This window comes from Notolepis coatsorum (assembly GCF_963971535.1).
Source record: "Notolepis coatsorum genome assembly, chromosome: 5".
Classification (NCBI taxonomy): domain Eukaryota; kingdom Metazoa; phylum Chordata; class Actinopteri; order Aulopiformes; family Paralepididae; genus Notolepis; species Notolepis coatsorum.
Genome location: NC_140169.1, coordinates 151,124,013 through 151,144,160, shown reverse-complemented (window position 1 = coordinate 151,144,160; position 20,148 = coordinate 151,124,013). Strand labels below are relative to the sequence as shown.

Genomic DNA, 20,148 nt, shown 5'->3' with positions numbered 1-20,148 from the left:
GGTGGGGGGGCGGGATTCTGACGGGACTCTGAATATGATTGGACCAAAGCAGTAGACAGACACAGGCAGTTGGAGCAGTGCAGGCGGACAGACAGGAGATAGCGGAGAATTTCGAGGATACCTGCTATACGCACTGATGACAGGATATATTTCCTTCCACTTGGTATCACTCTCGAATCACGTTTCAACCACTAACGTTGCTGCCATGAGCCTTCGCTATGGTAGCCTACAAGTGATAAAATAAATAAAACGCCCAACTCGCTGTACAAGAAATTCCTTCTGTGTGTGTGTGTTCTACTGGGCGCACCTTTCTACTCTAGAAAACTGCGAGATAACTCATCATAACTCGTACACACAAGCACTCTGTCTCTACTCATACAGTAGTTGATGTTTTAGCGCGACGTGGGTATATACACGGGCGAGGATGAAAAGCATGTTAGACTACTTTTTATTCATAAGTTAACGTTCCGTCGGGTCCGCGTGTATTCTCGAGAATGATAATAATAATAATGCAGGACCTCTTCAGATTATATTATCAACGACAGACAGTGAGAAACACAACCCGCCCCCCTCTCGCGCTGAAGAATATGCATATTAGATCACTCAGTGATTAACACCTATGCGCTGTGTGTGTGTGCGCGCGTGCATGTACGTGACGCGTTGTAGTTTCGGGGGAATACAGGGATATTTAGAACTATACAATTGAGCAAGAATTAAACATATTTACAAGTCGTATTATGTTTAGCAAGTAAGGATACATATAGATTACACTATTATGCACTCGAAATTGTCTTTGTGCTATTTTTACAGATTTTTGAAAAACGGGACTTCCTGAGCATTTGTGAGAGATTCTAATTCTTTTGTTCTCCGCCCACGGGAGCAATAGGCCCCGTTGACTTCTAAGGGTTAAGAACGAAAAGAAAGATATTCGTTCTAAAGAAGACATTTACGCCATCAACCTACTCGAGCAAGGGACAAAGAGAGTCACAGTCGGCGGAGTGATGAGATACGCAACTCCACTCCTGAGGCGAGAGGGAATGCCCACCTTTCACGCAAAGAAAGACGCCACGGAGCGCTATCTATTGAACACAGAGCGGCGCCTAGCCAAAGACCCCGCTCAAGAGAGTGTGTACCGCGCTGAGATTGAGAAGCTAATCACAGCGGGACACGTGACAAAGATTGACATTAAAGAGGCCGATCAGACGACCGAATCATGGTACGTGCCGCACCACAAGGTCCACCACAACGGCAAGGATCGCATTGTGTTTAACTGCAGCTACCAGATCGGATCCCAAAATCTGAATAAAGAGCTCTTGCCCGGCCCCACACTCGGCCCCTCCCTACTGGGCGTGCTACTGCGCTTCCGCCAGGACAAGGTGGCTATCAGCGGGGATATCAAAGGGATGTTCCTGCAGGTGAGACTAGTGGAGGAGGACAAGCCCCTGCTGCGGTTCCTATGGAGAGAGAGGATCGGAGATGAGAACCCAGCCATCTACCAGTGGGAAGTACTCCCCTTCGGAACCACATGCAGCCCGTGCTGTGCTACATTTGCACTACAGAAACACGTCGCAGAGGACCCAGCAGCAGATGAAGAGGTCCGACACAGTGTGAAGAACAGTTTCTACGTGGACAACTGTTTACAAAGCGTTTCGACTCAAGAAGAAGCCGAGGCTCTCCTAATCAAGCTACGCGCCTCCCTGATCAAAGGCGGCTTTGATCTCAGGCAGTGGGCCAGCAGTGACCCGCACGTATTGCGCAGCCTCTCCCCCGCGGACAAGGCTGCCAGCAGCGAGACCTGGATGGCGACCATCCCAGGAGAAGCCCAAGAAATGACACTAGGACTAGTCTGGCGCTTCAAAACAGACTCGCTCCACTATAGACACAAACCCCTGACTCCAGAGCAGGGAAGGTCGACAGCGACACCGACCACCAGACGGAGTGTGTACAGAACACTCGCCAGACAATATGACCCGTTGGGATGTATTCTACCTTACACCACCAGGGCAAAGATGATTGTACGAGCACTATGGGACAAGGACCAGGGGTGGGACGACCCAATACCTGCACACCTTGCCTCCACATGGAGAGAGTGGGAGACGGAACTCCGCTCACTCCCAAGCGTCAATATACGCCGCAGCTACTTCCCACCCACGGTGAGGCCAGAGACATGCAAGATGGATCTACACGTCTTCAGCGACGCCTCCGAAGTAGCCTACGGATCGGTGGCCTACTTGCGTGCCCAAGAGAAGGGAGGAGAGATACACACCGCTTTCATCCTGGCTCGCTCAAGAATAGCCCCACGAAAGCAACAATCTATCCCGCGTCTAGAGCTCTGCGCAGCCCTAGCAGGAGCGCATCTAGCCACGTTAATCCAACGTGAACTCACCATTCCGGTGCACAGAACAATCTTGTGGTCAGATTCCACGACAGTACTCACATGGATCAAGTCTGATTCATGCAGATACAAAGTTTTCGTGGGAGTCAGAGTCACCGAGATTCAAGAGTTAACAGAAGCAGCGAGCTGGCGGTATGTGGACACCAAACACAACCCAGCTGACGTCATCACCCGGGGAATGTCCCTGGATGACCTCACCCGTCGCAACATCTACAGTGACGGACCAGAATTCCTCAAGCTCCCGGAAGAAGAGTGGCCTACGCCCACCCCACGGGAAGCAAGTAAAGAGGAGGCTGAGAACAAGAAACCTATGTTCTGTGGACTGAGCACAGTCGCCTCCACAGACCCCAACATAGATGACTGCATTACCCTACAGAGTGCGCAGCTAAAGACATTCCTGTGGCACCACCCAGAGATTCAGTCCACCACTGACATTTCAGCAGCTGACTACGAAGAAGCAGAACTTCTTCTACTACAACGAGCCCAGAGAGACTCGTTCCCCGACGAGCTAGACTGTCTACAGGGAGGAAAGCCCGTCCCATCAGACAGCAGACTGCTCCACCTGGCACCCGAGAGTGACGCCCATAATCTCATCAGAGTGGGTGGTCGCCTGCGGAGAGCCCCCGATCTACCGGATGACATTAAGTACCCGATAGTCTTGAACAGCCGACACAAGGTCACAGAGCTGATCATAAAGAAATACGACGAGGATGTACACCACGCAGGAGCAGAGAGAGTCTTCGCGGAGATCAGACGTCGCTATTGGATACTTCAAGGAAGAGAAGCGGTGCGACGCTTCCAGCGAACCTGTCTAGACTGCCGAAAGTGGCGCGCGCAGCCCAGCATACCCCGGATGGCTGACTTACCCCCCTGTCGCCTCCGACTCGGCGACAAGCCATTCCACTCCACAGGCATGGACTGTTTTGGCCCGTTGTATATAAAGAGAGGAAGAGGAACCGAGAAGCGGTGGGGTATTGTATTCAAATGCATGACCACCAGAGCGATACATATCGAACTCCTTCCGACCATGAGCACAGACTCATTCCTTATGGCCTTCCGAAGATTCACATCACGGAAAGGAAAACCGTCTACATTGTTGTCTGATCACGGGACAAACTTCAAAGGCGGAGAAAGAGAGCTGAGAGAGAGCTTCCAAGCTATGGGCCCAGAACTTAAGACCCACCTCGCTCCATCCCAGATTGACTTCCAGTTTAATCCCCCGAACGCACCCCACTTCGGTGGAACCTGGGAACGAGAAGTACGTTCTATAAAGACAGCCCTGTACGCCGTGCTTGGGGCCCAGACTGTTTGCGGAAGAAGTCCTAATGACAGTCCTCACGGAGATCGAGGGAGTATTGAACTCAAAAGTCTCCAGTGATATAGCAGATGTCGACCCAGTCACCCCCAACACACTCTTAATGGGGCGGCTGGACCCCGCGCTACCCCAGACAATGTACAGGCCTGAAGAAGCGAACGGCCGAAGAATGTGGAGGTACAGTCAAGTACTAGCTGACAAGTTTTGGAGCAGCTTCCTACTCCACTACCTACCGTCTCTACAGACCCGCCAGAAGTGGGTAAAAGAGAGAGACAATTTGACAGAAGGAACAGTCGTCATGATTATCGACCAGTCACTACCCAGAGCTATGTGGCCGGCTGGCCGCGTAAGCAAAGTGATCACCGGTGCCGATGGCAAGGTCCGAGCAGCTGAAGTGCTCGTCCAAGGGCGAACTTACACACGACCCGTGGCGAGGCTAATAGAACTGCCCAGACTCCCAGACACTATCGATGATGACCATGACCCCATGACTTTGTGAGTTGACTGACCCTTACAGCGGACCTTGAGTGGTAGACAGTGCGGTTAATCTGTCTCTGCTTAGCTAATTAGGTGGGACTAATTAGGGGGCGGCTGTTGTGAAGGATCAGATTAAACCGAATATATATATTTATTTATGGATATATATTTAATAGTATTTGTATATCGTTTGATATCCCCTGTATATTCCTTGTACAATATGCACTGAATATCCCTTTAGTCTACTAACAGCCCATAATAGTTTCATTCTACCATTGGACGAGAACCTGGCGCCAGCAGCCATGCCCCTTGGTTCAAGTTCAATCGTGCCGACCAACATGTCGTGGCAAGCCCGGTTCCGCGTAGGAATACGTCTGGTGAAATACGAATGGTACTATTTGTTCACAGCGCATATATATATGGCGCAAGTAAAGTAGAACTTTCTTTTTAGTCCATTAGTTCTTTACCCTCCAACCTAGTAACAGACGCGAAGCCTCACCCACGACGCACGTGTGGTGCAGTAAGGCCTACTTGGCCTCAGAATAGGCATTGAGACATCGTGTGGATTAATAGTTGAATTATCATAGTTTGGCACTGTACCGTCGAGTTGGACGTATTTCTATTAAGCTAATAATAGTCTATTATGTATGGTGCATCGTTCGGTTAGAGTTATAAAGTGAGCAGTACCCCCATCGTTCCTGACGTTATCTGGAGTCTTAACCAGGCTGGCAGACCACGTGTGGTGCTTGCATCCGAGGAGCTCCGGGCCAGGACGAGTGGACCTGTACATTGGATTACTTTACCCGGACGACGGCGAGCCTTCCACGGCTTGGATTATCTACATGCTTTGGGTGCTTTGATTATTCCATGGATAACGGCCAACACTGCTGAGTGTTGGAACTACCCCCCGGAGATGAGTCCAGGTGAGACGGCGCTCTACACCGAGTGAGGTCGCCTCACGTCTCTTCGTTGTGGACCGGCAGCTACCGTCCACCAGAGGGTCCAGCTGTATTCATCTGCGGACCGAGGTTCTGTGGGCATCGTGTTCAGGACTCTGAATTCTCCCAAGAAATCGTCGGCCAGATGGGATACCGCCAGCGGCTCTTCTAACCCCCCCTACTGTCTTACAACCAGCGGGACCCCCCCCCCCCCCCCTTAGTGTATCCAGCTATAATCATTTAAGTACCATCGCTATAGTTCCCTAAACAACCAGGTTGTATACTTGCTCCCTGCGTAACCAGAGATTGGACATTCAATGTTGATTTACCTACGAATACTCATTTGCCTTACAAGTGCATTTCAAATCATAAATGTCATTAAGTGAACGTTGTATATACCCTTTGCTATATAAAATATTCGATTTATACATTTGTGTGGACTTCGTTTCATCAGGTGGGAAAGTGTTCATCATATCTATATCATGTACTGGATGGCCAGAAGTTAAAGTACAAGAGGCAGTGGTTTAATAATACCATACTTATCAATACAGTCAGGGAATTGTACCCCTCAGTTACAGCACTGCTGTTGTAGTTGCAAGTAGTGCTAAAAGGATAACACACAGTGGCCTGAGGGCCTATGTATTCAGACTTTAGCCTTGACTAATAAACGTAGTATCATAACTACATTTATTACATGTGTGTATATATATACTTTTTTTTAGGCCAAATCAGCAGTATGTGCACTCGGACTCTGATGACTCGAGTGGCGACGCCAAAAGAAAACGTTTTGCCAAAGCACCTGATGTGGGTTTCCCAGGTATTGATGCAATGCATTTATTTTATATAGGCACTTTGGAAATGATCACTGCTACAGTTAATAATAATAATAATAATAATAATAATAATAATAATAATAATAATAATAATAATAATAATAATAATAATAATAATAATAATAATAATAATAATAATAATAATAATAATAATAATAATAATAATAATAATAATAATAATAATAATAATAATAATAATAATAATAATAATAATAATAATAATAATAATAATAATAATAATAATAATAATAATAATAATAATAATAATAATAATAATAATAATAATAATAATAATAATAATAATAATAATAATAATAATAATAATAATAATAATAAAAAACAGTTAAACAAATTAGTCTGACCATGTACCGACAAATTGAGCATTTTAATTTGATTGGACTTCTGCATTTCTTGCAGTTATTCTATAGTTGGCCCAAAATATATACATTGTGAATAACATGCCAACTAAAATATGTTGTAGGACAGACTCCAAAATCGAGCCGGTCTCGTAAGGCGCTAAGATCCGGCAACCCTCCAGTTGTTGGCCAAGAGCCTACAATGAATGGTATGTTGCTATGAATGTTAAAATGCCAACTAGATGACTGTTTAAACATGATTTGTAGCATCTTCAATTCTCACCCTGGCTTACCTTTTTTAGATTCTTTGGATGGTGGCATGATCTACAGCTATTTAGATTCGTTGCAGACTCCTGATCCAAATAACAGTAAGTGAACCCATATCTGTGTTCTTGTGAGGAGCTTGCTGGCAGGTCGCTGGCATCATGCATGCAACAGAATACATGTTTACAATGTGCATGCCAGCCCACTACAAAAATTCAAAGCCTTCACAACTTGCAAGCAATGTCACAATAAAAATGTGTAGTTGTACATAATGCTTTTATATTGAGCACAATTTCCACCATGTTTGAGTCGCAACTTATTTTACATTTCCCCTTTGTAGATCTGGTTACTAGCAACTACCGGCAATCGCTAACTCAACATAATGGTGAGTTATCAAGCAATCTCATAACATAATATTCTGGCATGTTTAAAATATCTGTATTGTCTCGCATTGTCTTTGATATTTTTATTAAAGTAGTATTTGGCAGTGCACGTGAAATCAGCTGAATGGAAATCAAACATTTTCTCACATGGGGGATTACAATAGCGTCATTTGCTAATAACTTTGTGTATTTCCTACTGTGTTTCAGCCGAGATGCCAGGATTTGATATTGTACAGTACCACCAGCAGCAGCAGGCCTCACATGTCCAGCAGCTGCAAGATCGACAAAGTGCAAGTAGTGGTATGATACTGTATACAACTCCTTACACCCCTTCCTGACATAGAGCGACGCGAGCGAGCGAGAAAAAGTGATTAAAATGTATTCGTTTCAATCAGACTATCCTGACCTGCCGCGAGCGACAGTGAACTGAGCAGCGATGTCGTTCACCCCTCAAATATTCGCTCGCTGTGTCTCTAGTTGAGCGATTACGCGGCCGAGTCCCGCCCCTAAACACTTTTTATTGGTCGAGAATCCAGGTAACACACACTCGGACACGCGCTGCGTCATATCAGGACAGTGTCGTGTGCGATTTCGTCTCCAGTTCGCTTGCTTGCTGCCTGTCAGGAACCGGTGTTAGTGATTATGACATGTATGTTAATTTGACTGACAAGTCAGATTTTGTATTTTTAAATATAATGATTTGTTTCTACAGGGATGTCGGGATTCAGCTCGGGGCAATACTACAGTCCCCCTGGTCTCTCACAACATGCACAAAATGGTATGCCATTTTAGAGGGAACTACCACCAGTTTGATCCAATGCAGTCAAACTATAGTGAAATATATAACTATGATTTTGTTTCTACAGTGATGTCAGGATACAGCTCAGGGCACAACACCCCATCTGGTGTTTCACAGCGTAGACAGATGGCCGGCGATGATGGGCAGCTTATGAAAGGCAAGTCTATTGGACATGGTGTAATTCCTCGTGTGATTTGCTGCTTATTTTTATTTCTCACTTAATGATTTTAACTCTTCTTCTGAAGACCTTACCATCCAGAAGATGAATTCAATGCTTGCTGAATTACTTGTCGTGGTGAAGGATCTGTCCAGAGATGTGCAGTTCATCAAGACCGAGTTGGCTGAGGGCAACATATCTGGTGGGACCAGGGGACACGGGGTGGCCACCACAACCACTATGCTCCCCTTCCAGCTGCCAATCGCCAGTGAACAAGACTTCAATGAGGCAGAATCATTACTGATGGAGCAATCAGTCCGTCAAAAGATGGTAATTTATTGAACTGCATTCATTTATCAAATGTAGATCGTTTCAGTGTGGTCTTGTTCAGGGGAAAAATGTGTTTAGCACTTTCTAGTTCAAAACGTGTTAGAGCTTGTATATCTGCTATTTATGAAACGTTTTGAAATTGTTCAAATATACCGTTTACATATGGACAGGAGGGTTAATGTGGTTAAACCTAATGACTGGCATGGGCTGGAATATCAGTGCATGCATAAAGTGTGTGTATAAACAAGTTGGTTGCTCTGTGTTCATAAAATAAATGTTATGCTGTTTCTAACGCAGGGCCTTCATTTTCTTCTCTCTGATTTAGATTTCTCGCCTGGCTTTGGTAGGAGGCACCAATTCAGAGAACCTGATCAGACTGATGTTGAAAACTGCTATGACCAACGCCCTGGCCAGTGGGTTCAACTGGGCTGGAAAGAAAGACAAGCGTTGTTCAGAAAGCAAGAAGCCATTCAAGCACACCACACTACAAGCCTGCATGTTTGGTGAGCTTCCTCCCCTGCAAACTACTTCATAGGTTAAGTTTAGGTAGTGAGGTGGTGATGCTGGTGATGCTGGTGATTCAGAATATAATTATGCTGTTGCAAAAACTTAAAAAAAAAGTGTTATGTTGGAATAAAGTGATGAAAGTGCAACCTATAAGAAATGGACAACGTAATTGGTGAGCTTTAGAGGTGCATGGATACACATTGTATTGCCTAGATGGTGTCAGGCTAGGCGATTGCTTAATTCTCTTTCCTGTCCAGTCTAACTGGATGCTGACTGTAGCTTGTTACTGTAGACCTACAGAGTGAGTAATTGAGTGATTAAAAAAAATCGCACTCGTGTGAAGTGAGGGGTGCTCTTATCATCGTACATCATCTCACCTCTCTTCCTCACTTTTTTATTTTTGTGTCTATCAGCTGCTGCTCGACAGTTTGACCCCAAGCTGACCGACCAGGACTACAGCGAAACTGTCAAGAAGTGGCTTCGTTATGCGCCAGACCGGGAGGGAGGCATCTCAAGGAACCGAAGTGACCCAAACTTAAGTCAAGCGAACCAGAGTCAAACTTAGGGTACCCCAGCACAGCACACACTGTTTCCCTGGTTCATACAGTACAAGGAATTACCCTCATGGACACTGTTCTTCCATGGACGGCATCTACTTGAATGACTTGCTGCTTCAGCCTGTTCTTGGAACCGAAGTGACCCAAACTTAATTGTCAAGCGAACCAGAGTCAAACTTGGGGTACCCCAGCACACTGTTTCCCTGGTTCATACAGTACAAGGAATTACCCTCATGGACACTGTTCTTCCATGGACGGCATCTACTTGAATGACTTGCTGCTTCAGCCTGTTCTTGCAGTGTTTATTTTTTTTATTTTTTATTTTAACCTTTATTTACCCAGGGTAGGTTCGCTGAGCACGGATGCTCTTTTTCAGCTACGCCCTGCTTCACATTCACAGAGTTCCATTCACACCTGGGAGCTGCCCAGGCCTAACAAAATTAATAGTTGGTTTCAGGTTGCCGACCGACCCTGCCGATTTAGGTGCGACCCAATATATTTTATGAGTTTTTAGAAAAAATTATAAAAATAAAATAATTTTTTTTTTTTTTTTTAATAAAGTTTCATAGAAATCTTAGTCAAACATTTAGTATTATGGATATTAAACATGCTGGCAGAGTACATGCATCCATGTTGTTGTGAACATTTTAATTAAATAAAGAAATTCCCTATCCATAGTCGCCGTGGGAAAGAATAAAATAAAAAAATTAAATTAAATAAATTCCCTACCTACCCATGGCCAAACTGACAACCAACCTGAAACCAACTATTAATTTTGTTAGGCCCCAGTACAACCACAGTCTGACACTGTTGGCCACTGAGCAACTCCACTGGAGCAGTTGGGGGTTTAGTGCCTTGCTCAAGGGCACTTCAGCGGTTGGTGTTAAGGGTATGGGAGAGAGTTATATGGGAGAGAGTTATAGAAACATTAGGGGTGTAACGGTACACAAAATCCACGGTTCGGTACGTACCTCGGTTTTGAAGACACGGTTCGGTATTATTTTCGGTACAGTGGGGGGGGGGGGGGGGGAATCCAAAAAAAAATCTTTTCATTTATCTATTTATTTAACTGTATTAAACAATATAAAACGAATTGGCCATAATTGACTGAGCAAACTAATGCTTACTGCTGTAACCTACTAATAACACTTAAGTAAATCTGAAGATTATTATATAGCAGATGCCTTGGAGGATAAGTCGTGGACAACTGTAGATCATCTAAGCTCCACTGTGTTTAAATTCAAATCCTCTGCCATTGTTATTTAACCCTTGTGTCTGAAAACTAAAGTATTATACTCTTATTAGGGGACTAAATTGAAAAACTCCATAAAAAGATTATGTTGAAATAATTTCCCACTTTCTTTTCCATAAATATTTTATTCAACTTCAGCCCTGATCATAACCATTTTTTATATTATTTTTGTAATGAAATACTCCCACTTTTCTGAAAAGAGTTGTTAAATATGACAAACAAAATAATATGTGGTGGTTATGATCGGGCTGAAGTGGAATAAACAATTTATGAAGAGTAAAAAAAAAATACAAGATAATTAAAAGATTATGCCACATATTATGTTGGCTACAAACATAATCACTGCAAAGTTATCAAACAAATACGAATCTGATCAGACACAAGGGTTAAGTTGTTGTTCCCTTTCTAATTTCCTCAAAAACATCTAGTCTAGTTAATGTGATCAATATTATTTGACAATTGATGCTTTTTGTTGGACATTTCAGTCAGTGAGCTCATACTTTGAGCTCATAAATTTATAGTTAAAATGATTGAGACAACGCAATCTTGTCTTCGTTGTGCATGAATGCGTGTGCTCACCACACACAATATGTGTGTCACTATTCTGGCAGTGGCTATATATGTATTGTTAATGAAAGCCTGTTATAAGGTCTGTTATTCTTTTTTGTGTAAAAGGTATGGTCACTGGAAGTATGATATGAGACCCTAGAAAAAAATAAATTTTCATATTAAAGCCATGTTGTAATTTTTGTTCACACATTTTTGGAAATATGGTCATATAAGAATTTTATTATTATTTATTTAACAATAGTGTGTTTAACAGCAGGAAAAAAACATGTAATGTTATGATGTATACATATCAGCAGCAATATTTTAATGTAAAATGTACATTAATCAGTATTGATTCCTTAACTTTACAAGTTACAAGTAGATGTACAAGTTACAAATGTACAAGTAGAGTACCATTTAGATTATGGTTGAATAAACATTGATGTCTAACATTGATTCAATATAAAATCAACTAAAATGTGCATGTAGATTACCATTTAGATTATGGTTGAATAAACATTGATGTCTAACATTGATTCAATATAAAATCAACTAAAATGTGCATGTAGATTACCATTTAGATGATGGTTGAATCAACATTGATATAGTATCAGTTATGGTTGACACCTAACGTTGATTCAACATGTAAGTCATAGACAACGATCTGTATAATTTCGATGTCAGGCTTCAACATAGATTCAATATTTCTGCCGAACCCTATTTCAACGTTGATTCACTCATTTTTTGCTATCTGGGAAGTCACTGTCAAATGACCATAGTATTGTATCCATAGCTATAATATAGAATATAGTTATAGCTCTACAAACGGACAGACTCCTATCTTTTAAAGGAAAACTTTAAAAGTTAGACAAGAAGATACATACCTTTTTTCTTCTCTGTGCATGCAGTAGGAGTAGGAAGACGTTGGGAACTAGGCTAATGGAGGAACCTACTTCCAGTGACTGACGCTAAGCTAGGCTAACGGTGCACGTATTCCTACTCCTACTGCATGCACACAGAGAAGAAAAAAGGTATGTATCTTCTTGTCTAACTCCAGGGTAGATGGCAAATAAGCTAATTTCCCAAAATGTTGGAGTTTTCCTAGCGTGGCAGTGCATAGATGGGGCCCGAAAAAGGCGTGGCACCCAATGTGTTAAGGTTATGACCCAGCCCAAACATAATCTGCTGAATCGTTTTCTGCATCACTTGATAAATAAGAATCTGCAGAATTCTAGTAGTTAATTCTACTGTCTAGATTATTTCTATTTTTAGAATCCTATCCGATCGATCTCAAACACCGCCCTCTTTTCTTGAACCTCCAATCACAACGAGGGAAGCAACAGTTGTTGTGATTGGAGGATCAACAAAAGAGGGCAGGGTTTGAGATAGGTCCGTTGATGGTGATGATGATGTGTGCTGTGCTATACTTCTCTTGGATGGCGGGTCCCACTGGATGCCCAGGTTCTGCGCCAGGCTCTGGGAGAGCGTCACCGCCATGGTCCAGGTGGTGCCGTACTGTTGGCACGGCAACAGAGATCAAAGACATTATCACTCAACGGTAATCACATCAAACAGTACTCCGACTTGATTGTGGAGGAAGAACATCACAGTGTATTTGACTACGTATATATGATATTTTTTATCCCTTCCCCCGGACGAACTTTGAGATTATCCCGCATCATTGAATGAGTGTACGCATTTCAAATGATCACAAATATTAGTGCGTCTTTAAAACAAGCTCTGATTCAAATTCAGTGTTTGAAATTAGTCATCAGATACCAGTAAGATAAGATGAGATGAGATGAGCTGACTAGATAATAATATCATATAATATACAAGATAATATAAGTAGGGCTGTCAGTTTATCACGTTAATTAGATTAATTAATTACACAGCAAATTATCCCGTTATGAAAATTAACTCAAAATTAATTACATTTTTTTTTTTTTTATAATCTTTATTTTTTTATCTCATTCATTCCATAATAACGTAGAATACACATTTACAGACTTTGTTTTAATATGGTCCATTTGCATGTTCTTGGTATCTGATTCTAGGGACATCTATGGATCTCAGGGAATGTATTCCGAGTGTCAGAAATACTGTCTGTTACTAGGCTTGAGTAAATTGTAATGAACCAAATGAGAATATCAATAATTTTTTTTATCTTTGACTGTGAATAACACCATGCTAAAATTGACCAGACCTGAAGAATCTAAGCAAATTTATATATGTAAGATGATTAAACAGAAGGTTTTGTAGATACAGTACTGAATTCTGCCATCCGGACACATGCAATTTGAAATATGATTATAGAATATAGAATATCAGGCATAAAATGGTTATGCGATTAAAATGCGATTAATTCGATTAATTAATTACAAATCCTGTAATTAATTCGATACATTTTTTTAATCGCCTGACAGCACTAAATATAAGATAAGATAAAATAAGATAAGATAATGTAAAATAAGAAAAGATAATACAAGACAAGATAAGATAACAAGATAATATAATATAAGATCATATCAAATAAGATAAAATAATATAAGATAATGTAAAATAATATAAGATACTAATAAGATAATATAAGATAGGATAACATAATATAAAATAAGATAAGATAATATAGAATAAGATTATATAAGATAAGATCAGATGAATCGTTACTGTCCATTAGACATGAAATTAAAAAGATGTGGCTCTAAATAAGGGCTCTGACCTCGTTGACCCCTACGCCCCGGCTGTCGGAACACAGGCCCCCGGAGTAGGCCGCACTGCTCCTGCGGTAGTGGAAGGTCACGTTCCTGCAGGGGGCGCCATACACACAGACACATCAGGCATCTGGACACATCTGGACACCAGACACACAGACACGTCAGGAACATCTGGACACATCAGGGCGCTAGACACACAGACATATCAGGCATCTGGACACATCTGGGCACCAGACACACAGACACATCAGGAACATCTGGACACATCTGGGCACCAGACACACAGACACATCTGGTCACATCTGGACACCAGACACACAGACACATCTGGTCACATCTGGACACCAGACACACAAACACATCAGGCATCTGGACACATCTGGGCACATCTGGGCACCAGACACACAAACACATCTGGGCACATCTGGGCACCAGACACACAAACACATCTGGTCACATCTAGGCACCAGACACACAAACACATCTGGTCACATCTGGGCACCAGACACACAAACCCATCTGGTCACATCTGGACACCAGACACACAAACACATCAGGCATCTGGACACATCTGGGCACCAGACACACAAACACGTCAGGCATTTGGACACATCTGGACACCAGACACACAAACACGTCAGGCATCTGGACACATCTGGACACATCTGGACACCAGACACACAAACTCGTCAGGCATCTGGACACATCTGCACGGTTCACTTGTGACTTTGTTCTCGGGTATACATTTTTTACCTCGTTTTTTTCTTGATGTTTATCTCATTTGTTCTTTGATACCGACATGTATGACTGTCGGTGTGCAGTTTGGTTGGATTTAAATAACTCAGTATGGAGTACATGGTTCATTGACAACAGCAATCAAAGCAGCTTTCAATCATCACATTGCAACAACTGCAGCTGTTTAAAGGTGCTGTAAGTGGACTTCTCTTTATCCTGATTGGATAAAGTGGGAACTGGATACCAGGAAATATATGTTCTGTTTACTGCAGAGCGGATGGACCGGGAGACTGGGAGTGTAGAGCTATTATTTTAACACGCAGACCACTTATTTGAACAAAGAAAAAAATGTCAATGTTTAACCCTCCCTACACATTTTAACCCTCCCTACACATTTTTCTATTGAATCTTCCGGGAGGTCCGATGGCAAATCACACTTAACACAAGGCGGAAATATAAACAAGGTTGTGTCTAAAGACATACTAACGCATTCAGCCGGGGTTCTGAGTGATGGCCTGTCCTACTGCACTTATGCAGTTAGCTGAGAGAGAGAGACAGACAGACAGAGAGAGAGAGACAGGGACAGGGGGGAAAGAGAGAGGGGGAGAAGAGAGAGACAGGGACAGGGACATATATATATAGAGAGAGAGACAGAGAGGAGAGAGAGAGAGAGAGAGAGAGAGAGAGAGAGAGAGAGAGAGAGAGAGAGAGAGAGAGAGAGAGAGAGAGAGAGAGAGAGAGAGAGAGAGAGATTTTTTTATTTTTTTATTTTTTTAAACACAACTTTATTTTCTCACTCAGCAATCAACAATACATCAGAATGTATACTGCAAAACACAGAACAACAACTCAAATCAAGAAGAATAAGACAAACTTCACATCAGAACAAAGCCAAAAACCAACTACAACTCCTCCACAACTGTACACAACACCCACTTGTAACACCATATCATCTCAAACTCTGCTACATTGCTGGTCAACTTGTAAAAATGAAAATCCGTTCGTAACCTTGCCTTTACCATACCTCTAAACAAAATAGTGGTATCTACCAGCACTGAATCCTCAATCTTTTTCCTCCTACTTAGATAAATGGCCATTTTTGCCTGACCCAGCAGGAAGTTGAAGAGCTGACATTTTAACCTCCTCTTCCTGCTGTACCTGTACCCCAAAATAAACATCTTCACCTTCCTCAGTCTCATTGCCAGTACCTTTGAGAGCACTTTATAATCGGAGCAGAGTAAAGATACTGGACGCCAGTTCCTGATGTTCTGTAAGTCTCCCTTCTTGGGCAGGAGAGTGATGACCGCTCTCCTACAGCTCAGAGGCAGCCTCCCCTTTCTCAGACTATCACTGAGGACACTCAAAAGATCCTCACCAATCACAGACCGGGAGACCGTCAATCCCAGGCGCCTTCCCACTCTGCATGCTCTGCAAAGCCTCTAGCAGCTCTTGGCCTGACAGCAGTGCTTCCAGTTCTGCGCCGTCCTCAGCTGAGACTCTAGGGAGGCCCTCAAAGAAGGACCGTGCCACCTCCGGCTCTTCTTGGTACTCAGTTCTATAGAGCTCTTTGTAGAAACCAACCGCACACTGACGGAGGTCGGCTGTCTCATGCAGCATCTGCCCAGTGTCTGACCTCAGAGAGTGTAGCAGCCTCTTTTGGCCATTCTTGCTCTCCAAACCAAAGAAAAAGTGAGAAGGAACATCCATCTGGACCACGTTTTGAAAATGGGATCTAACCAGAGTGCCCCTAGCAGAGATACCCAGCAGGTCAGACAGAGCTGATTTTTTCCTTTTGAAAACTTCAATATGTTCTCTTTCTCCAGTGGAGCCTGCCAACTCCTGCATCTCCATCACTTCTCTCTCCAGAGCTCTCATAGATCTGGCCATGTCTCTTGTAACATTGAGAGTGTACTGTAGGCAAAGCTGTTTTATATGTATTTTACCTACATCCCACCACTGTTGCAGTGAACTAAAGTCACGTTTAGTTTGCCTATAGTCAGCCCAAAAAGAACCAAAAGCATCCTTAAAACCATTGTCAGCCAACAGAGAGACATTAAAGTGCCAATATGCACTTTTACACTTTACATTTTCTTATAAAAATGGAACACTGGACAAGGGAGTGGTCAGATAAACCCACCGGACTTATGGAACAGCTTGTGACCACACTCATGTGATGTTCAAAACAATACAAACGATCAAGCCTGGCTAACGATAAATAATTATCCCTGGAATGAGCCCAGGTATATTGCCGCTGATTACTGTGGAGATATCTCCAAATATCACACAGTTCAATGGTTTCAACCAGTCGTATAAGACAGGCTTTAGAAGCTTTCCTAGCTGCCTTCGCGTCCTGCCCACCAGTAACCCTCGAAGTAGCCCTGCTTTTCCTCTTTCGTACAACTTTTGAAAACTCCATCTCTGTCTCATCTTCCTCAACCAGTACAGACTCCGCTATCCTGGTTGCTGTACTCTCCAAAACCTCTCTCACTTCGACCTGAGTATCACTGTTCAAATCAATTAGCAGATTCCCCTGAATAGTGCTGATGCTTTGCGCGGCTTGCGCCTGCACAACATTTCCCCCGCTCTCTCCACTGTGTACCTGAGCTTTTGCAATAATTGCAACTGGCCTCTCACTCACACTTGTTTCCGCTGCTGTGCGTGTAACAGTAGGTGTACTCGCTGCAGTGCGGGCAGCTGCCAAAGGCTTATTCGCTGCTGGCTGACTGCTATCTGCGGTCTTTGTAGCCTCCGCGCCAGCAGTCGGCTGTTCACCCCTTTTCGCTGGGCATGCACGAATTAAATGACTCTCTTCCCCGCATCCAAAGCACTTCATTCTGCCTGAGCTCACATGAATGTCGTAGTCAAAATCGTCCAGCCTAAATTTGAAAACTAAACTCAGTTCCTCATCTTTCTTCTTCAGAATCATATGCACTTGTCTCCTAAAAGACACAACATGTTTAACGTGACGCGAGGTACCCCCGAGAGAGAACATTGTAATCGGTGAAACTAACTGCCCGTGTCTTGACAGTTCTTTCTCCAAAAGTCAATTTTAAAAAAACGGGGGGACATTCGAAATTATAACACGTTTGGCTGGGTTTGGGGGGCTGACGAGTGGAAACACCGTAGTAAGCGTCTCCCGAATCACCACTCCACTTTCCATCATCTGATTCACTTTAACGGTAGAATCAAGAAAAATGACAACTGCTCTATTCATCCTAGAAGCTGACTTAACGCTTGCATATCCCACGACTGCGCCGATAGCCAAACAACATTCTTCTACTGACACACCGTGGTCTGGAGAGAGTAGCAAGTCGTGTTTGCGTGTAAGTCTCTCCAAACCAGAGGGCACTCCTCCCTGCTCCGCCATGCCTATGTAAAGGCACGACGCAGCCCTCACCAAACAATTGTCCCTCTATACTACGGCTAAACTCAACCGAAACAACTAAAGCCAACACTCTCGTAAAAGCACACAATAAATAAGCAATAGTCTAATTCATAACATTAAACACACCAAGTTAGAGAAAAAGTTAGAGTTTCACTCACACCGCAAACGCTCCTCCACGCTCCTCCACCACCATACACACGCATGCGCACAGAGAGAGAGAGAGAGAGAGCGAGAGCGAGAGCGAGAGAGAGAGAGAGAGAGAGAGAGAGAGAGAGAGAGAGAGAGAGAGAGAGAGAGAGAGAGAGAGAGAGAGAGAGAGAGAGAGAGAGAGAGAGAGAGAGAGAGAGAGAGACTCTGTTATGTAGACTAATAGAACAGGGAGAATAGTATCTTTTGTAGTATGCAGTAAAGAAAAACCTTGAAAACGGTGTAGTTTATTTTCACTGGTACTAATAATGACGTATTATTGACTGATTATGAATTATGTTTCGTAACATTGTGCTCCAACCAAGCATCCTAAACCGAGGCCTCGAGGCCTTGAGCTCTCAGTGCTACTGTAGCTTGAAGAGTGTCTGGGAGAGGTACAGATAACGGATAAGAGAGGTACCAGCTCACAGTGAGCCATTGTTCACTCTCAATAACATATTTGACCTTACAGCTTCCTTATCCAACCTAAAGTCCTCAAATAGGAAAGCGAGGAAAAATAAAAATAAAAATATGCATGACAAATGGTATGATAATGATTGTAAAAATCTCAGGAAGAAATTAAGGAACCTATCAAACCAAAAACACAGAGACCCAGACAACCAGAACACACGTCTCCAATACAGTGAAACACTGAAACATTACAAAAACACAGTCAGAAAAAAAAGGGACCAACATGTTAGAAACCAGCTACAAGATATAGAGGAATCCATAAAAACAAACAACTTCTGGGAAAACTGGAACAAAATAAACAAAGTACACCACGAGGAGCTACCCATCCAAAATGGAGATGTATGGGTAAACCACTTCTCCAATCTCTTTAGCCCAATACAAAATAAATTAACAGCAAAAACACATACAAGATAAACTACAAAGCCTGGAGTCAACCATAAAAGACTACCAGAACCCGCTAGACTCCCCAATTACACCACAAGAACTACAGGACAAAATAAAATCACTTAAAACCAAGAAGGCCTGCGGAGCGGATGGTATCCTAAATGAAATGATCATATTCACAGACTCCAAATTCCAATTGGCTATACTAAAACTCCTTAACATTGTCCTTAGCTCCGGGATCTTCCCCAATATCTGGAACCAAGGACTCATAACACCGCTCCACAAAAAGGTAGACAAATATGACCCAAACAATTACGGTGGGATCTGTGTCAACAGCAACCTTGGAAAAATCCTCTGTATGATCATTAACCACAGACTCATACATTTCCTCACAAACAACAATACCTTGAGCAAATCACAGATTGGCTTCCTACCAAATCACCGTACAACAGACCACATTCTCACCCTCAGCACCCTAATCGACAACCAAATAAATAAAAATAAAAGCAAAGTATACTCCTGTTTCGTTGACTTCCAAAAAGCATTTGACTCAATTTGGCACGAGGGTCTGCTGTACAAACTGTTAGATAGTGGCATTGGAGGGTAAACCTACGACCTCATAAAGTCAATGTACACCAACAACACATGTGCTGTGAGGATTGAGGGAAAACACACAGACTTCTTCCCTCAATGCCGTGGGGTTAGACAGGGGTGCAGTTTGAGTCCAACCCTCTTCAAAATATACATAAATGAACTGGCAAAAACATTGGAACAAACTGCAGCACCTGGCATCCCCCTAGCAAACACAGAAGTCAAATGCCTACTATTTGCAGATGACCTGGTGCTGCTGTCCCCAACAAAAGAAGGGCTACAACAGCACCTTGACCTTCTGCACAAATTCTCCCAGACATGGGCACTGACAGTAAACCTAAACAAAACTAAAATTATGATATTCCAAAAAAGGCCCAGCCTACAACAACAAAAACACAAATTCCTCCTAGACACAATTTCCCTAGAACACACAAAAAACTACACATATCTCGGCCTAAACATCAGTGCTACAGGGAACTTCAATCAAGCTGTGAACGACCTGAGAGACAAAGCAAGAAGGGCTTTTTATGCCATAAAAAGGAACATCAAGTTAGAAATTCCAGTCAA

The 20,148-nt window shown here is 42.9% G+C and overlaps 1 protein-coding gene across 1 annotated transcript in view; it reads right to left on the bottom strand.

The window, feature by feature from the left end:
• The window catches only part of LOC311228427 (disintegrin and metalloproteinase domain-containing protein 23-like), a gene marked incomplete at both ends in the record, with an annotated part of 69,626 nt that overhangs the window by 28,107 nt on the left and 21,371 nt on the right, over positions 1-20,148 (bottom strand). Inside the window, 2 exons of the mRNA XM_084314334.1 lie at positions 12,540-12,627; positions 13,835-13,919. Of these exons, the coding sequence (XP_084170460.1) occupies positions 12,540-12,627; positions 13,835-13,919 (173 nt within the window). The remainder of the gene's footprint in view (positions 1-12,539; positions 12,628-13,834; positions 13,920-20,148) is intronic.